This window comes from Crinia signifera, chromosome 8 (assembly GCF_055691185.1).
Source record: "Crinia signifera chromosome 8, ASM5569118v1, whole genome shotgun sequence".
Lineage (NCBI taxonomy): Eukaryota > Metazoa > Chordata > Amphibia > Anura > Myobatrachidae > Crinia > Crinia signifera.
This window is the reverse complement of record NC_139224.1, coordinates 50,729,830-50,750,842: the sequence shown is the minus strand read 5'-3', so window position 1 is coordinate 50,750,842 and position 21,013 is coordinate 50,729,830. Positions and strand designations below refer to the sequence as shown.

The following is a 21,013-nucleotide window of genomic DNA, read 5'->3' as shown; positions in this document are numbered from 1 at the left end:
TAAATACAGCCTGCTTTTAGATTTCAGTTTGAACACACCCCACCCAAATCTAACTCTCTCTGCACTTGTTACATTTGCCCCACATGTTTTTTCCCATTTTGAGAACACATTTGCCCAGTGATCAGGTCTGAATTAGGTCCTTTGACGAGTTTGTTTTGACAACATGGCATTTTTAGCTAAGTGGCAGCAGTGTGCTAAATGTGTTGTTCGGTATATGTAACAATCTACTCTCAAGTGATTGTGGATCTCAGCTCCAATATACCATAAATATAGTGTGCTGGTAGTATGGAGCCATCATTTACTTTATAACCAGGTGGTGAATGGTTCTGTAATCACTATCTGATGTCTGTCGATGGTGGCCTGCTCTGGGGCCTGTTATGGAGACACTGTTATGTGGTCATTACTATTGGGGCACTACTAAGTGGGACTACTATATAGGGACTGTTGTGGGGGACCACTAAAAGGGGACAACTAAGGGACCCTGAAAAAAATCAAATATTTTTTTTCAGAAGGTATACGGTCATATTGTCTACAGCAACTAGGTCGACAAGCATTGGGTCGACACTGGAAATTTGTTAGTAGAGTAACGAGGCGCTACTTCAGGGGATCTGCCTGGTCAATCCCTTGAGGTGTATCCCAAGATTCACTCCACAAAGTCAAATGATAAAAAATGGGTATTGGGATAGACAACTGGGCGCTCCCCTTTTTATTCTGAGTGTACACGAGGTTGTTTGGGAGAAAAGTGGGGGTAAGAGGGGAACGGGGTTATTACTTCCCTTAAATCTTCGGTATTGTGCTCTTCTGTTCCACCTTTTCTCCTGTGCCTTCTCCTCCTCACATGTAATGGATGGTAATGGGACAAATATATGGAGAGATGGAAAAGATGGAAAAAATGGCAATGTGAAGTACCAAATGCAAAAACGAGGGTTATCGGAGTGCGCTAATTGGGGTACCACCTAGCCAGTTTCCACATTTAGTCCATTACACTGATATGTTTATCAGTCATTTTAAAAAACACACTGTTCTTCCGTCCGCTTTTTCAAACAAGAAGATGACTCCCACAAATAGTCCTTTTATTCATAAAACCCAACGCGTTTCATCACAAGGGACTTCGTCAGGGGTATGGCAAATCAGTAGTTAACCTCACACCGAGCTTAAGTGTGGGTGGATGTCTTCACACAATAATATAAAATCTAAATGATTGTAAACGGTGGCGTACGCTCTGTTTACGCCAGTTGTCGGAGTCTAAGGGCTGATCCGTCCGTGTACGTTGGCGTACGCTCAATTGTACGCCACTCCCCTTAGACGTTGTTTCTGGCCGTACGTATGCGGCTGATTTGTGGGTGGACTTAACTTCAACGGCCGCGTACGGAGAGCGTACGTTAATATGGAACGTACGCACGTTTGGCTGCACCGATCAGAATAACCTCCTAGGTGAGGTCGTACCAATGACCTATACAGTGGCATTATTACTTATTTCTTTCTACTGCTGATACCTCTCCCTATGCAACCAAGCATCTGACTTGCCTTCTTCATTGCTTTGTTACATTGCCTACCTGCTTTTAAGTCCCCTGAAGGAAGTCCCCTGAGGAAGAAGGCAATCCAGGGGTTAAAGTGAGGGGGAATGGGGTGGAACTGAGTTCCACCACCTCCATAGTTGCCTACCGTCCTGCATTCTGCAGGAGACTCCCTGAAATAGCAGCAATCTCCCTCTCTCCCTCTATAGTCTAACAATCTCCCTCATTTCACCTAGCCCACATTACACTGTTACATTTTGGGGGAAAAAAGGAATGAGAGACAGATACATTTACATTGAATCTTCAGCACCATTTCCCAGCACTTTAGCAAGTATTGTAGCTCTTACTAACTGCTTTGGGGATCATCTACATTTGAATATAAGTCATTTTAAAAGTTTCAGATGTAGTAGTGCACACCCACGCTTCTAGGTGCCACATTCACAATCTCTTTTCACAATCTCTCCATATATCTAACTAGACACGCCCTTTGGGTGGAGCATGACACGCCCCCTCAATGGGGCGCTGTGCAAAATTCTATTTCCAACTCTAATCTCCCTGAAACTAGTTTTCAAAAGGTGAGGTGGAACATGTGAACCTCCACATTGGCCCTGCACAAGAATTCTCACAGAAAAGCAGTCTGGTTTGCAGGGGGATGCCAAAACACTACCACTGGCCCTGTCTCTGCCTAATGGGGGGAGGGGATGGGGTGTAATTAGGTGGCATAGGGAAATGAGTTCCCCACCTCTGCTTGACCACTTTATGCCCTGAGGCAATCCATAGGGAGAATGAGCATTGACACATAAGGACAGGTGATATTTATTCTCTAGCCAGATTGCAAAGGACTGTATGATATAGGGCTTTATTCAGACAAGATCGCAGGGCAAAATTGTTCTCAAAATGGGAAAAGTCATGGGCACTGCAGGTGGGGCAAATGTTACGTCTGCAGAGAGAGTAAAGGCCCATACACACTTTCAGCTGAAAATCGCCTAGTGTGTATGACTAGAGATTGCCGACTAGCGATGATTCGCGCTCCCGCATCATTGCTAGCAATGTGGTTCAGATGTAGCTATGATGGATGGTTTATCATCCATCATCGCTGTGTGTGTATGCTGCCAGGATGAAAGATCAACCACTTTCAGCACGGCCGGACCACCCCGCTGATTGTCGTCGCCCCCTCCCCCCGTCCCCCTAGCCGCCGCCCCCGCCTGTCATACTCACCCTGTCCGGGTGCTGCTGCGGCTGCTCCACGTGGTCCTGCTGTGTCAGCTCCTCACAGAGCTCTGCTCCCCTGCCTGGAAAGCGGCAACACTCCCTGCCTGCTTGCCCCATCCCCCTAACCTGCTCAACTCAGATTTGCCCCCCACATGCATTTGCCCCCCACCTGCAGTGCACATGGTTTTGCCCATATTGTGAAAAAAATTGTCCTGCGATCAGGTCTGAATTAGCACCATTGACACAGAGAAATATCGGCCATAGGCAGGGCCGGTACTAGGCAGGGGGGGCGCCCCGGCGCTCACCCAATCCACGGGGGGGTGTGTGTGTGTGTCAGGTCGTCGGGGTACCGGGTGATGCAGCGCAGGAGGGACCTGGGTTCGGTCTTGTCGCTCCACGGAGGGGGGGGGTGTGCCAGGTGATGTGGTGCGGGAGGGACCTGGGGATTCTCCTGCTCTACCCGCGGACAAAGAGAGCGCTGCGGGAAACTTACCTCTGCTGCCAGCGTATCTGCATCCCTGCTACTCCCTGTCAGCATCTCTGCGTCCCTGCCGGCGTCTCTGCATCCCTCCGATCCAGGTCCTCTGCTGGGGGCGGGGTTGTGCGGGTGAAGTCACTCCACGGGGGGTGATGCTCGGGGGGGGGGGCAGGGGGAAAGCCGGTGCTGACCTCCATCGGGGGGGTTGCTCCAAACTGCCACCCTCCAGTGGCCGTCGCAAATGCCTAAAGCTGCCTAGTGGTGGTGCCGGCCCTGGCCATAGGTCAGGAGGATAAAAGAGTATAAAGACAAAATATATGAGGTATGAGTGTACACAGGGGATGTAATCGAGTAGGATAGCTTATGAAGGCTATGGACCTGATTCTGGTTCACATCATGTGCACTGCAGGGGAGGGAGATGTACTGTAATGCTGCCAATACACTTATGCGATCAGATGCGATGCGACATGAGGAGACGATTACTATAATCAGTGCGGGAGATACTGTATGAGAGCATGGATTAGAGTTTCTTGTGTAAAGTGCGGTTTTTCAGATAATATTAAGTTAGTTTGAATGTGGGGAACAAAGTTCAGTTCGGAGTCAGTTCGGAGTCAAGGATGGCACCGAGCTTGTGGGTTAGGACTGATTGTTGAGTTATCAACAGTGATAGAGATATCAGGTTGGTAACTACTAGTGGATGGTAGAAATATAATTAATTTGGTTTTGTAAATATTACATTTGAGGTGGCGGGATGACATCAAAGTTGAAAGAGAAGAAAGACGGTCCAATACAGATGGTGACAAGTCTGGGTAGGTAAAGTAGATTTGATTATCATCTGCATACAGATGATACTGAGGTACAAAAGAGCTGATTAGATTACCAAATTATGAGTTATAGATTGAGAAAAGCAGGGGGCCTAATGGGGCCTACAGATGGGGCGATTGCAGCCCATTTGCAAATCTGACTAGATCACTTAGAAAATGACCCTACATCGCTCTGTGTGTAGGGGCCATAGCAATTAAGAGGCATTTAAGATCCAGGATAAATCTAGTCAGATCGCCAGTCAGGGCCAGTGTTCTGGCCCTGACAGATCACTCAGCACACAGCGCTGACACAGCGCTGAGCGATCTGAGCAATCTAGCATCACTCAGATCGCTAAGCACAGTTGCCCTGTGTGTAGACCCCATAAGACTGTCCTTTGCGGTACTCCAACCCATAGAGGTAGCAAAGAAGAGATGGATTCAGAGAAGTGTAGACTGAAAGAGCAATTAGATATGAGCAAAGAGGTATGCTGAGACTTGGGGATTTGAGTGTTTGTATGAGAAGAAAGTGGTCAACCTTTTCAAATGCAGCAGAACAATCTAGAAAAAGAAGTGAGTAATGGACTTTAGACTTAGCAGTGACCAGCTCATGTATTACTTTAGTCAGTAATGGCTTAGAGGAGTGTTGGGAACAAATGCCTGACTGAAGGGGTTCAATAAGTTAGGGCGGGATGTATTAAAATACATCGCAAGCCCTTCGCCGCCCGCCGCAATGCCAGCGCATATGTACTAACATATGCGGCTGACATTGCGGTGCGGTGACGGAGACCCCGCGCGATACCTGTACTGTGGTGTGCGAGGGGTCTCCGTCATCTCCCTGCCGCCTGCTTCCCCCCTTATGCCAGGGATAGCTAAGCAGGCTGTCCCCGGCGCTTCCTCCTCCCACCTGCAGCCGGAACGACGTCCGGCTGCTTTACTAGGGGGAGGAAGGGCTTACTTTCCAGGTCCAGGAGGACCTGGACCAGGTAAGCCAGAGGGAGAGGGGGGTCGGCGGGTTTGTGGTGGAGGCGTCGGGTGGCGAAAGGAAGCCCATAGGCTTCTATAGGGTATCGCCAACCAAAGGTATCGTGGCAACGGTGTTTTAATACATAGGAAAATGCGGTAAAATTAGGGTTTTACAGCTTTTTCCCCTTAGTACATCCCACCCACAATGAGTTAAGAGAGTGTTTGAGGTGAGTCATGGAAGTTTGTAGATGGGATGGTTTTCACAATCACTGCATACTTGAACAGTGAGGGGAAAATACCAGTAGATAAAGATTACAGATTTTATTTAGGTTTGGGATAAGCACAGAAATTTACTAATTTGTGAGGGTATAGGATCTAGAGGAGAGGTAGTAGGGTAGGGGACAGAAAGAGTGTAGATACAGTAGAAATGAACAGAAGGTGGCAGAGGGTTCAGGTAGGGAATTGAGCAGGCTACTGGCTGAGAAACAACATACCATTTAATTTTATATCTTATCAATCTTTTCTTTGAAGTAGGAAGATCTTCCACATTGGTAGCAGCTGTTGGGTTGGGTGTGGAAGGGCTAAGAAGTTATTTTAAGGTATTAAAAAATCACTTGGAATTATAGGCTTGAGCAGAGAGGGTAGATCGAAAATATGTTTGTTTGGCAATGTCCAGGAGGAGTGTTAGACAAAGTTGTTTGGAGTACAAGATTTATACCACTGGTGTTCTACTCCACGTGCTCTAGAAGAGGATAAACCGCCCACATATTGCATCATTAACATACATGTGGTATAAAAATACACAGAATAAAAAGTGTGATTAAGAAGTGGGTAAACCACTAGCATAGGACCAGCACCATAAATATGCCAAAAAATATAAAAAAAAACGAGTGAGGTGAGGGGACTGAAGATTGTTGTTGAACGATTCCGGGGCCGGTCTCCCGGTGGTTAGTTGGTATACTGAATGCTGGCATCCTGATTACATCCTAGGTAGTTCTGTCCTAAATGGGGGAGGAACATAACAAGTATGAGGAAAATCATGGAACACTTTGACTACAAAAACAGATCAAGGTGGACCAAAATCAGGTCAGAATCAACATAAATTTCGACTCAGAGAGACACCTCCTCTGGAATGCGTGGAGTAAGTAGCATGAGATGCCCAAGACTCAGGACCACCAGATGTCATTTAAAAGAGCAGCATGTGCAAGCTAAGCCTTTTAACATGCTGAAACATTAAGGCCCATTAAAAATTGAGCACCCTAATGTTCCATGAAGCTATATGTGTAGGAGACATAATCTGGTTAGAAAATAGGCAGGACATACGGCACAGTAAATAGCACAGTTGCTTTGCATAACAAAGTAATGTAAGCAGTTAACATTTGCATGACATATCGAAATGTCATTAAACATTAAAACAAAACACAATAACATATGCAGCAACAAACCTCATGTGACCCTTTTCTTCCCTGCTCATTAACCTAAACTCTGATGAGCCTATAGCAACTAAATGTGGTAAGCTATGTTTAAAACAAGTCGTATAAGAATCTGATTCTGAAGGACTTTAGGTAAGAGGGTTCAACACCAAAACCAGTAAATATTACAAGTTCAGTAATCAGTGGGAAACAAGCTCTCATGGGGATGTGGTCAGGATCCTAGCAGTCAGAATACCGTCAGCTGGCTGGTATTCTGACTGCTACGATCCTGACCACATCCCCTGGGGTTAGGTACTAGGGGGAGAGTTAGGCTGCAGGTTGGGGGAGGTAATGGTTAGACTGTGGGAAGGGATGGTTAGGGTTAAGCAGTGGGAAGGGATGGTTAGGGTTAGGCTGTGGGGGAGGTAAGGGTTAGGCTATGGGAAGGGATGGTTAGGGTTAGGCTGTGGGGTGGGGGAGGTAAGGGTTAGGCTGTGGGAAGGGATGGTTAGGGTTAGGTTGTGGGGGTGGGGAGGTAAGGGTTAGGCTGTGGGAAGGGATGTTAGGGTTACGCTGTGGGGGTGGAGGAGGTAAAGGTTAGGCTGTGGGAAGGGATGGTTAGGGTTAGACTGTGGGGGAGGTAAGGTTTAGGCTGTGGGAAGGGATGGTTATGGTTAGGCTGTAGGGGTGTGGGAGATAAGGGTTAGGTTGTGGGAAGGGATGGTTAGGGATAGGCTGTGGGAAGGGATGGTTAGGCTGTAGGAGAGGTGGGTTACAGAGTTAAGGGTAAAATACTTACTGGGGTCCATCAGGAGTTTGATCTTTTGGATGGTATTGCAGGCATCCTGACTGCCGCAATTCTGATTGAATCTATATCTATCTATGTAAATACCCAGTTTGTTGTATCACTGTCTCCAATTGTAAAGTGCAATGGAATATGCTGCGCTATATAACAAACTGTAAATATAAAAAATAATATACCTGTTCCTTCTCATGGTGTAAAACTAGGCTGTTTCCGTGATAGAAAGTAGACTTTCTGTCGATCAAAGGATCATCCCATACAGGATTTTCCTTTCTCTCAGGTGACCTTGAAAGTAAAGGATACCACCGCCTGTCAGTCAGTCAAGACAACCCTAGCTTTTGAGCCCCATCTAGTGAGCCAGGATTGTTCTCTCTGAAATTTAGTAGCTTAGCAATATGGTCTCCAAGTAATAACGGTCTTATGGGAAAACTGGACATTGCTTTGCCATAAGTGAAATTTCTAGTTTATCTGTTTTTTTTTTTTTTTAAGAATGCATAATGAGGGAGTTTTTATTCTTTTAAACCTAAATCAGGGGATCTGCATCCTCTAGTGCTCACACTGTGCTCTACAGCAGGGGGGTTGCCAGTTGTATAACGTTGTGAAAAGGATTGATAGTAATCAAAATTGGGGTGCTCTGCTGACTGTTCATCTATCAGAAACCAGGGTAGATGTCACCACATCTAAACAAAACAATATTGACAAAAATAGGAATTGACGTGATCAAGTGATCAGTTCACTGTTATTTTATTTGCACCACTTGATCACGTCAATTCCTATTTTTGTCGATATAGTTGTATAACGTTGTATAATGTGCACATGGGCAATATGAATGGTGAGTCCTTGAGCACCCATACACGTGTGCTTTACAGCATTACAAGGGGAGCTACATGTGTATAAGCTTAGGGCACCTGGAACCTATAATCAGGCTCTCTGCACAGGTCTGCAGTCCAAAGAGTCACAGACACCAGCAGGGTGAGAGTCTGCTGTGGCAATTAATGGACCATTTTACAATAATAGGATCTTTTAAATCCATTGCTAGCTCTAAAAACCGATGTCGGAATCCCCACTGTTAAAACCCTGACAGACAGGCAGGGGCTATTGTCCCTCGTGGGGGTCCATGACCCCCATAGAGGGAGAATAGAATTGACCACAGCGTGGCGAGCGCAGCAAGCCTGCAAGGGGCTTCGCTTTGCTCGCCCCACTATCTGAGTCTCAGCAGTCGGGATTCCGATGTCGGGCTAATGACTGTCGGAATCCCGACTGTGCTATACCACATCTCTAAAAACCTGTGTCTACTCTTGTCTCTTGGCTAACCAATACTTTCTAAAGTGGCCTTTTTAGCTTTTGCGTAAAAGGATCACAACCCCAAGCAGTGTAGCACATGGTGTTTACATAGGTGAGCTTCCTAGCATGGCATCAGTTTTCGGCACAGCACAATTGACACGTTCACAGAAGATATATACGTAGGCCCTGGACTCAGGCCCTGGAGCATGTTTTACAGCTTGTAAATCCCGCCATCGTTTAGCAATAATACTTCCACAATGGGATTGTGAAAACCCATCGATTCCAACCATAGATAATTGTTTTGTATTTTAGGTACAATAAACCAGAATTGATTTCTTAAACAATGCAGTCTATATATTACTACATTACAATTATGTGTAAATAAGCTGATTTAAGTTGAATTACAAATTTCAAATGAATATTGAATTTTCAAGAACCAGATGGATGCAAAATATATGGCAATAAAGATTGTTTTTGTTAATTCTGTAATAAAATTATCAAATGCATTTTACAGTGTCCTTCAACAATTTTTCCATTCACTAAACATGAAAGCCAGCTAAATGTATTATTTTATTCTTTTTAAAATGATCCCCATGGCACCTCCAGTTAATTTAAAAATTATTTCTCTCATTTGGCATTTTCTTTACATTTTCTTTTTCTACATTATGAGATTAAAAAATGTCTGAATTAGTCTATGATGTCTAAAAACATTAAATCTAAAGCATTGTTTTTAAAATAATGAATCAGTGCCAGTTTACAGTAATGTATATACAATCAGTTTTAATTGATTTAAAATAAATACACCAGTCTGTGAGAGATCATGCAGTTGGCTAACCAAAAGCTTCATCATGAAGTTCAAAGAACTTTCAAAGCAAATCTAATTCAAAGTTATGAAATATCACCATCAGGGAAGTACTGTATATATGACTTTGGTACTTGTGAGTTATCCGGGCGTCCGATTTTTAAATCGGGTCGGATCGGGACATCGCATCACATCGCATGCGACCATCGGATGCGATGCGATGCGATGACCCGATTTTTCCATAGGAATCAATGTTAAAATGGACTGAGTCCATTTTAACATGGAATTCAATGGGAAAAAGGGTCCTTTTCATACCCCTACTATCCAAGTGGGCATGGAGTTGGATATAAACCTGTGGCGAGCGTAGCGAGCCACCGAGCCCGAAGCGTGGCGAGCGTAGCGAGCCCCGCGAGGGGACACAGAATACCGTCCCCTCGCGGGGCTCGCTTCGCTCGCCACGCTTCGGGCTCGGTGGCTCGCTACGCTCGCCACAGGTTTATATCCAACTCCATGCCCACTTGGATAGTAGGGGTATGAAAAGGACCCCTTTTTCCATAGGAATCATTTTAACATTGATTCCTATGGAAAAATCGGGTCATCGCATCCGATGGTCGCATGCGATGCGATGCGATGCGATATCGCATCGCATCGCATCTGATTGTATGCCTTAACTTAAGGCATACAATCAAAAAATCGGACGCCCGGATAACTCACAAGTACCATGACTTTTAATATATCCCATAATACTATCAAAATATTAGAGAAATGAGGGACATTATGGCACAAATCAATTAGTCTGTAACATTCTATACTCTAAAATGGAGCAAAGGAAGAAAATCAAGACCTATAACAACTCTTAAAGTGTTACAGTCTACTCTTTATGGGACAAAAGCCCAGGCACTTCTCAAATCTGTACTATGGTAGGAGGCTAAATTAAATCTATTGTTAAAAATGAGAGTGACCAAGATGAAACCTTTGGCGTCATCATTAGCTGTCATGCTTGGCTCAAACCTAATACTGTTTATAATCTTAAAACTACTACACCTACTGTGGAGCAAGGATGGAGAGAAATGCTAATTACTCTGCTTCAGGGACTGGAAAACTTGTCAAGATAGATGTTGCAAGAAAACTGCTGCAGTCTACACCTGACTTAGAACTTGGAATAAGATGTTTCTTCTAGCAGGACAATAAAGAAAGTTTACAGTAATAGCCATTTTTGAGGGGCACAAATACAAAAGAAATGCCCTTAAGTGGCCCAGCCAAAGCCTAGACCTTAATCCCATTGATAATCTGTAGAATGATTAATTTTCCCCATGCAACCTGACAAAAAGAGAGCACAAGTAAAGTAACGCCACTGACCACTAGAGGCTATTTGACAGACAAAATTACTCCTTTGTGTGTCAAAACAGAAAGTGAAAGCAATTTTTGCAGGGTCATGGTCTGTTTCAAACTAAAGGTACCCATAGACGGTCCGTTCCCGGACCGTCCGTTTTGTACTATGCGATGCGCGCTCCCGCGCATCACATAGTACGGTACAAAAAGTATGTGCTGCACATACTTTTTGTACTAGCTAAACATCGTATCGGATCGCATTGCATGCACTAGGCATGCACTAGACATGCAATCCGATACGATGCATGCTAATTAAGACCCAAACGGATCCGTTTAACGGACCGTGTATGGGCCCCTTTACTGGGTATGGAGAGAGGGAGCTGTGAAGACAGAGATTGGAGGTAGGAGCAGATAGGGACTGGGGTGGGTAGAGAGTTTGTTGGCTAAAAACTGTCACCGCTCTAAGTGAAAGTAAAAACTGTCACAGTTTAAAGTGAAAGTACATGGCAGAAATTGTCATTTCGATGAGCTTTTAACTAGTTAATGGTAATCAGGAGTATGGATTCATAAATGAATCTACTTTGATTCCACTATCTTGGAAAACAAAATGTAAAAAATGCCAGAGTGTAAATAATTGCATAGCTACTGTATAGGACTACAAGCATGGTTCATTGCATTTTCCATTATGCAGATACTGTATTTTATCCGCTGTGTGGGCCAAACAAAGATTAATCAGGCTCTACAAATAATACAAGGTTTTTCACTCCAGCTACGCTCTTATTTCCCCCAACATGACTATTTATTTCCTCAATTGGCAGCCATTTTGCACAGATACACCAATACGCTGCCATTTTGAAAAGACTCCTTTTGCTAAAATCTTTTCACAGACCCACTTGGAGGCTCCTCCACAGTCCCTTTATTGTCTTCACCCGGGAACCATGAGAGGGAGGCGGACTCTAAGGCGCCCGCCAGGGGATCGGGCCATCTGCTGAGGGGCACAAGCGCTCTCCTTTTCAGCAAGTGCATAGTATTTTTCTTCTTTTTTTTTTTTTAAAGTGGGAGGGGGGAGAGCGCATCTCCCAGATATGGCCATACCCTGTTAGTATGACCCTGTACCTAATCCACTGTAATCTAATCCCAATGGTCCTGATTGCCACTACAAGGTTCAGTCATATTTTAAAGATCTATTCTCATGAACAGCCCCCCCACACACATACACACACACACACACACACACGCACACTTCCCCCACTAATAAACACTTATAAGAAACCCCTCACTGCCCAGCAGCAATATTGTGGTTTAATGTTGTGTGGATGTTTAAAGGTTAAGCAGGCATATGCTCTTCGTGAACCTGTTACTCTCTCTCTACAGGAGCTGTGAGGGCTTCCAGTATATTCCCTATCCTCAGTGTGATCCTGCTCTTCATGGGAGGGCTTTGCATTGCAGCCAGCGAGTTCTACAAAACCCGACACAATATCATATTAAGCGCTGGCATCTTCTTTGTGTCTGCAGGTAACTGAAGTTAGTCCTTATCATGGAAAACAACCAAGTTATATACCTGAAATAACATTATATTGAAAATGCCTGTTGCACCAAACGTATTTCAATATATTATAAGTAGTCTATTTATATACACCACAAACTAATGGTGCTTTATTCGTGTGGGTATGGGCCATAGGGTTGACAGTAATTAGGTCGACACAAGCAATAGGTCAACATGTGTCTGGGTCCACGTGAGTTTTTCATGTTTCCGTGTGTCTATGTCGACATGAGTTGACATGGACACCGCATAAGTGTACTGCGTCCGCTCGCCATGCTTCGGGCGCGGTGCCTCGCTGCACTCGACACATTATTATATTCTTATATAAGTATTAAAAAAAATGTCAACTTATTGCTTCTGTCAGCTTATTGACCATGTTGGCCTAATGCATTTCGACCTTTTTCTTGTGTCGACCTTTTGCCTGTCAAACAACAGGAGTCGACATATTGACTGTCGACCTAATTACTATCGACCACATACCATTCATGTGACACTAATCACGAGGTTTCTTTAAACACTGTATAGCAAACTAGTAAGAACCGCTATATTTCCTGGCCCTTTAAGAAAATAATTACCGTATTGTTGTAATTTGCTCTGTAAGGTCTAGTCACAACCTGACAAAAGTAAAATCCAAAAATGTATACATATATTAGGCTTAGTGTGGTATTCAATCTATGCCAATATTTCCCGACAGGGGAAATATCGTTACTCACCTATTCAATGCTGCTGTTACCGACAGCATTGAATGTTGTCAGATCCAACTTTTTATAAAGTGGGCCTGTTTTGTCGGAAACGGGCACGGATTGTTGAATCCACAGCCTTTTCCGACAATTTTCGGCCGTTTACGACAATCTGCGGACTTTCCGACAGTACATTGACTTTCCGACAGTAATTGACTTTCCGTCAGTACATTGAATTCCAACTGTTTATGTATTGTCAACGGAAACGGGCGGGATTCCGACTGTCGGGATGTCCCGACAGTTGGAATCCAAAATTGAATATCCCCCTTAATTTCTACAACATTCTTTAGTGGAGATTATAATAAAACTAATAATAGTTTTAGCTTGTTCTACATTAAATAACTAACCAATAGGCTGAGTGCCGCATTACTTGGTTTTATTAAAGGTTAATAACCTATAGTATAAATATAAAATACTTACATTATTAATATAAAAATACTTGACTACCCATATATTAGACACAGTATTAAAATAACAGAAATATACGCATATCTATATGAGCCAAAAGAAGAGTTTAAGAGTTAAAAAAAGAGTTGCAACAATATTAATAAGAATGAACAGATGTTGCTAATGAGTTCACCAATAAGTTCTATAAACATGTGGCGCGGTTACAATACTCCAAATGGTCAGTGGAGTTGCAATATTGAAGTAATCCTTAATCTCAGTGGTATGTTGCTACCAGTTAGTACATACAGATTTTGCTGTTTTAGTTTTGATGTTAAAAGCAAAGATCGCTCAATTGCTACACATAATATTCCTAGGACTCAGGCAGCTCTCCTCTCCTTCAATAGGGCCTAGAATAGTAATATTAGTCTACACAATTATTCAACCATATCATGCTAATCCATATCTGAGTCCTAGGAATATTAGGTGTAAAACTATTATAATCTCTAATAAATGTTGTAGATGTTAAGTGTGGTATATGTATACATTTTTACTGTATAGCGACCTGTCTTATGCATTATATTTATCTTTATGACTTGCAATGTTAATGGAGTAATAGGAAAGGAGGCAGTCAGCCATTTTGCTCATTGCAGGATGCAGAGCAGATGATTTAGGTCAGTTGGTACCCAAAGTGTCTGCGCAGGGTGAAAAAAAAATCAAGGTTCCAAAGGCCACTACTAAGGTTCCAAAGGTTCTACATTGCCACTATTAGGATGGTTCCACTTGCCTTACACCTCACTCACAACACTAGTTCCTAGTGTATTGATAGGGTCAATATCAATACAAAATGGCTGCCTCCCTGTGTAAAGACATACAGATGTAATCTCATATATCTAGCCTTAATATGTCATGCAGAGTGAGATGCCTTTCGCGCGTGAGATGCCAGGTAAAGACCTGGTGCGTCAAATGGGCCTGTTTGTCATGACTGCTGCAATGATGTATGAGGACACATCTGTATAAGCTGTTATCAAATTCCTTCTCACACATATGTGCTTCAATGTATGGTATCATGTTCATGTTTTGCTCTGAATTAGTTTATTTTACTTTGTATACAGTTTGATACCTTATTCTCACTTTTTGTTTCTTCTGTGTGTGATTTACAGGCCTGAGCAACATCATCGGGATCATTGTCTACATATCAGCCAATGCAGGTGATCCTTCCAAAAGCGACTCAAAGAAGAACAGCTACTCATATGGCTGGTCCTTTTACTTTGGGGCCCTTTCCTTCATTATTGCCGAAATGGTGGGGGTGCTTGCTGTTCATATGTTTATTGACCGCCACAAACAGCTGAGGGCCACAGCACGGGCCACAGACTACCTCCAGTCCTCTGCAATCACACGCATTCCAAGCTATCGCTACCGTTATCAGAGGCGCAGCCGATCCAGCTCCCGGTCTACGGAGCCATCCCACTCCCGAGATGCCTCGCCTGTGGGCCTCAAGGGCTTCAACACCCTCCCCTCCACTGAGATCTCCATGTACACGCTGAGCCGCGACCCTCTCAAGTCGGCCGGTACCCCAACGGCCACTTATAACTCGGATAACAGCTTCCTCCAAGTTCATAACTGTATACCCAAAGATAATAAGGACTCTGCGCACACCAACACAGCCAATCGCAGGACCACCCCAGTATGAAACAGGATGGAGGAAGACAAGAAAGACACAGAGGGATAGAACAAAGAGGGTCTGAAAGCTAAAGTAGTGTGGTCCAGAACAAGGGATCTGTGTATCAAGCTTTTGGCTGTAAAATAAGAAATGACCACTTTTGGTTCTAAACTAAGTTCCAAAACTGGTCCTTTTAGTAATGATTCAGACGCAAAAACTTTAAAAAAAATTCTAATTATCTTTTGGTTTTAAAAATTAAAACAAAAACTCTTCTTAAAAGTGGACCTAACTCAAGCTGAAACTGCAGCAGACTCTAGTACCCCAAACCCTCAGGATAACTTTGTTCACACATACAAAGCCCCACGCTCTCAGCACTGTGGGTTATAATTTTACATATATAGATATGGACTACACATTTTCACAATCTATATTGGTTTAAAACCAAGAACCAGAACTGCTAAAGTGCATCAAGCTAACTCAAAAACTTGAAGTCAGTGGAAATATGAAACCAATATGCTTCTTCCAGCTGAGCTGGATTAAAGTGAATTGTGCAAGGCCATTAGACAGAGTCTGATACACAGATCCATATGTGTAAAAGACAGTGCTCATCCTTTTGAAAATTTCCTTAAAATGTTTACAGGTGTTTCCGCTTTGCAGTAGTACGCAAATCCACATCTTGACTAATGTTCCACATGGTCTTTATAGGGTCTGTCTGAAATCTGAAACAGACTGCTAAGAAGTGACACTTATTTTGAGTCTTTAGAACCAGACTGGAATCACCTGAAATCTAGAAATATACTTACGTAATATATATATGTATTGTGAAACACCATTATGATTTGGAAACAAATTGAGGTTGTTCCAAACATCTGCCATTAATGCTAGTATATAACATTTTGAGGTCACATTTTACTGAGGATGCAGACTGTCTCAATAACAGCCTTGCTTGTATGGGGTGAGTACACTATTTTAGATTATATCCCACCATGGGGGGAAAAAATCCCACACCCCCAATGTATTGTACTTTTCAATGATAGGGGGGGCTATACTTATTAAAACATTACTGTTAAAAACACATTATATAATGCAGCATATTAAGTATTGGGAACATGATAAAGTGTAGTGATACATAGGTATTTCATACAATTTTTTATTTTCCATGCAATAAAAATAAAAAAAATCTTATGCCCTGTACAAGCAATCTGTACCATTTAACCCTTTCATTATTCTCAACTTGTGAAAGGGTTAAATAGGGAAGTGACGGTGGGGCGCAAAGACAGAAAGGGCTAGAGACCCAAACTGAACAAGAACAAGCAAGTACAGAGAACAAAGTACTGAAACAAACAAGCGATGGGGAAAAAAAAACAGATTTCTTAAAAAAAAAAGACAAAAAAAATCAAAACACATTTAAAAAAAGTTCCCGAAAAAGGATAGAATGAACCAAACGAAAAAAAAATGCATGAATCCCTCTATGTACCCGTTCATTTTATCGATTCATTTAAATAACAAAAAAAAAATCGAAGCAAAAGGACGAGAATATTGGGGCTAAAAATGCGGGAGGGGGGTAAGAAAAAACAATGTTGGGTTTGCGGGGTGGGAAGAAGTGGGCGGGGAATAGGGTTTGTTTTAAAAAAAATCATTTTTATTTTTTGTTTAAATTATTTTATTTATCATTTATTCTTATATTTTTTTTCTTTTACACAAAATCAGTAGGGGCTGTATAGAAATGGATGCAGAAAATGCCAAGCCAGGTTTTTAAACCACTTCTACAAGAAATTGCACTGTGACAAGAATCAGTCCCACATCAGAGACTTGAAAAAGAATAAATTTATTCTTCAGAAAATATTGTATCAGTCAATTGCTCTCCAACTCTTCAACTGTCAAAGATGTAAACACATACATATAGATGTTTATACATATAAATATATAGATATAGCTATATCTATATATAAATGTATATATTTATAACGCTCTCTATATAAATATATGTATGTGTACATAGATTTTAAAATATATATATTTATTTTTCTATGCATCAGTCATATAGTGTTAAGTCAGTATAATTAATTTAGAAAAAATTGTTTTAGCTCTTTAAAATAGGGAGCAATATTTTTTTTATATATAAATAAATATATATACATATATATATATATATATATATATATATATATATATATATAACATTTCTGTTTTTTCCATCAACACAGAGGGGCTAGTTACTGTATTGTTTGAGTGCAGTGCTTGGGAGATGTATTAAAATATGTAAAATATATCTATATATATAGATTGATTTATACCCGTTACATTTTTCAGTGTATGTCTAAAACATTATATTAAATTTATAAGGATTGTTACAAATCCCCAAAATATTGTGAAATTGCAAATGTGACAGACTTGGGCAATTTCTGATACTGAACAAAATAAGAGTGAAATTAAAAAAAAAAAGTTGCTTTATATTTTAAAATAGTATTACCATGACAAATTGTAATTCCTAAAAAAATAAATATTCAGCAGCTTAGATTTTTAACAGCAGATCTCTATAATAGATATAATGAAAGCAGCAGATCAGAGCAGATGAAATAGGATTGTGGGAAAGTGTATTACCAGTGGATTGATCTGAAAATATAAACACTTTAACATGATTAAGCGACAGTTCTTGAGCCATATCTCTATGACATATCAGCACTGTAATCTGAATTGTATATTTACAGAGAAGACTTGCAAAGAATAAATATATGAAGATATTGTAATAATTAAATGTCTTAAAGTAACCTAGTTATATAATAGTTTTATAGGGTGACCAGGCTTCTTCGGAGACTCAAGGCAGAGTTGCAATGAGAAATAAGAACGTAAACCCATTACCGAGGCTTAAGGAATAATGTCACAGATACTCAGTGACATATTGCAAGTAATCAGGAATAAGATTTGATATTTCTAGACTCATGAAAACATATTTCTGATAGGATACTACAGGTTACAGCCGTACAGCTTTACGTCCTATGTTAGTATATAGCTGTACAGCTTATAACATACCACTGTATTTTAAAGGTACACCAGTGCAATATATGTTAAGATTTTAATAAATATATTTGAATATGCTGTTAATGGACTGCATTGTTCAAAGGTACAACTTTGTCTCGTGTTATATTAAGCATTATATTTTTTGGTAACATTATTAGGTCAAGCATTATAGGGTCTCTTTGTGAACAGGACTCCCAGTGTCATAATTAAAGCCTTTTAACATGCAGTCTGAGAGTACAGCATATTTCAAAATATATATATATATATATATAGATATAGATATAGAGATAGATAGATATGTGTGTATATATATCTATATACAGATGTAGCGCCTCTCAGCCTCTGCTTCAGGGAGACGAAAAGGGTTAGTGCGGGGTCCGGCCAGCTACAGGGGGGCAGCAGGGAGCTGTGGGGAGGTGTTGGAGAGCGGCGGCTGCCCTGTCAGAACCGGGCGTGCGAGCATCTTATACACGCGCACCCCTTCTAGTGGATGGCAAGCGGCAGATGGCGATAGAATCTGATGAGAGCTGCTCCATCTGTGTATATATATATATATATATATATATATATATATATATATAGCTGCACAAGAAAGAAAGTTATGATTTTTTTTTTATTTAGAAATTATTGAGTAATACTTAATTAAACACACGCTTGAGTCTCATAACAGGACAAAGCGACAGTCAGACCAAATTGTAAGGATGCACGAGTATGTGCAATTTTTTATAAATTTTGTAAATGTCGTAACCTTAACCCTTTCAGGTCCAACGTCTAGTCAGGCTCAACAGCCCTAGCGCTAGTAGCAGATCCATTGGTGAGACACTTTAACATAAGAACATTAACATCGTTCAACATTCAATGTAGACCATTTTTTTTATAAAAAATGTAATTGAATTACAATTAATTTAAACATTTAAACCAGACTATTTGAATTGCAAAAAAAATTTGGTCTGCAAAGGGTTAAGCCACCAATCAAACATTAACTTTTATTGTCTAGATATTCAAATATAATGTCTAACTGGTTACTTTAGGTTACAACTTGTGTGAACTTGTTACATGGATATGATGAGTGGCATTAAGGGTTGTATCTAGACTGTTTGCACTGAGGGCCTAATTCATGTTTGTATGCAATGGCCGATGTTTACGCAACAGAGCAATCAACTCTTTGAAGTTCTCCGTAAGTGTGTACACGCTGCAAATGTGTACGCAATTGCGATTGAGATTGCGGCTAGTCCAGTTGGCATCTCTTTTCATCCCTGGGTGGCAGCTTAACTTGCTAACATTAGCAGTTTCTTAGCCTAGAGAGCCACAAAGGCAATTTCATTTGCATAAAAGCATGAATTAAGTAGGCTCAGTATGCAATGCTCAACAAAAATACCTATCCATTCTGCTGTTTGCCTTAGGGACAAGAAACAGAATTATGGTCCTAATTGGTCCCACTCTTGGAAAAGGTCCAGCCATTAGGTACTAAGTGTAAGCAGTTGGAGTTCTGAAACCTATAGGGTCAGTAAGTGGATGCCTTTATATCAATCCAAGTAGATACAACTGGGCTGTTTGGCATCACCCTTGTTTTGGTGTGACTCTTGTAATGCAGTAATGGGTCACATGACCAAGATCTCAGACAGTATTGCCATTTGTGGCCAACATTAGGGTTTACCATTCTTTCTGCCATGCTACTCTACATGGTACCCGTATTGTACTAGGTTCCCTAACATTTTATTTACAGCCCAGAAAATATCATTGTAGCATTCACAGGCATGATGTACTATGTAGCCTGGGCTGTAGTATACAGTGCCTTTAAAATAATATAACCATAGCACATCTCACTGTTAACATGTATGTACCAATTTAGTATTGTTATATATAAACACAGGCTACAAGGAATATTGCAATATTTAAAAGAAGCTGTATGGGTGAATTGCACAGGGCAATAGCCAAGAATCTTACAGAGCCTGTTATGATCAATGCAAGGGGTTAAATTATAGCAGAATTACTATTTATTGTTTGCAATTACAGATATAGGTTATTAAGGAGCAGTTTATAGAGAAGTTAAAGGGAACAATTCTGCGCAGTAGTAAGAGGAATTATATGAGAGGATTATGTGACATAATAAGAGGATTATATAGAGAAGTTTAAATTGAGTAATAAGAGTTATAAACAGTGGAATATGAAACAATAGAATGAATTATATAACAACACATGTGGATTATAATAATTGGGAGAAACCAATTCTGTGGGTTCATGTGCAATTGTATTGTTTATATATATTTTTTCATGTTATGATTTCCATCTGTACCTCCATTATTAATACTGTGCCTCAAATTTTTATTTTTACTTCTGGGGAATTTAAAAAAAAATTTTTTTAAACCATCTACATAAATATCGTTCCCAATATTTTTCTTTTTTTACCATTTATTTATTTGACTATTATTTATTAATTCGAAATAATTTCCGTGGTTCTAAAAGCCTGGCCTGGTAGCGTCTGTATTTGTGTATTGTTTGCAGAAACAAAAGGATGGAGGAAGCGGTTGGTGCAATAGGCAACAGTCCCACAGCAAATCCTGGGGAAGATAATAGGGATTTTCTGACTACGTTTAATTTACAATAACAATTAAACAGTCTTTTCTTTTTTTATTTTATTTTTGTTCTTTTTTTAATAAAAAAAAAAAAAAACAACAAAAAAAACTCAGATATAAATAAATGTAAATATGTAACTGACGTCCTGAAGAGAAGATGGATATGGTGAATTATTTCATTATGGGATCTTGGGATATAACATGATTGTTATTTATTTATTTTTTTGTCTCCGCTAAACACTGTGACATCCAAACAAGAGATGAGTTTAAAAGTTGTCCTTGCTGTACCTTTGATGTGTATACCTGTCATGGTGTAGCAATGTCTTTGAGAGAAAGTGTGAGAGAAACAGTGAAAGAGTGAAAAGAAGAAAGCAAGAGATAAAAATAATGAGAGAGCGAGAGAGAGAAAAAGAGAGAGAGAGAGAGAGAGTTTCCAATACCTGTGGTGTGTGTACGAGTTGTTATGGTGTGTCTAAAAGGC

The 21,013-nt window shown here is 41.0% G+C and overlaps 1 protein-coding gene across 4 annotated transcripts in view; it reads left to right on the top strand.

The window, feature by feature from the left end:
* The window catches only part of CACNG2 (calcium voltage-gated channel auxiliary subunit gamma 2), a 123,477-nt gene extending 102,670 nt beyond the window's left edge, over nucleotides 1–20,807 (top strand). Inside the window, exons 3-6 of one of the 4 annotated variants that reach the window (XM_083156344.1) lie at nucleotides 3,951–4,016; nucleotides 11,493–11,621; nucleotides 11,980–12,120; nucleotides 14,436–20,807. In XM_083156344.1, the coding sequence (XP_083012470.1) occupies nucleotides 3,951–4,016; nucleotides 11,493–11,621; nucleotides 11,980–12,120; nucleotides 14,436–14,965 (866 nt within the window). In that variant the 3' untranslated portion in view covers nucleotides 14,966–20,807. The remainder of the gene's footprint in view (nucleotides 1–3,950; nucleotides 4,017–11,492; nucleotides 11,622–11,979; nucleotides 12,121–14,435) is intronic. The other 3 variants (XM_083156345.1, XM_083156346.1, XM_083156347.1) reach the window with 3 other exon arrangements.
* Nucleotides 20,808–21,013: the final 206 nt, after the last annotated feature.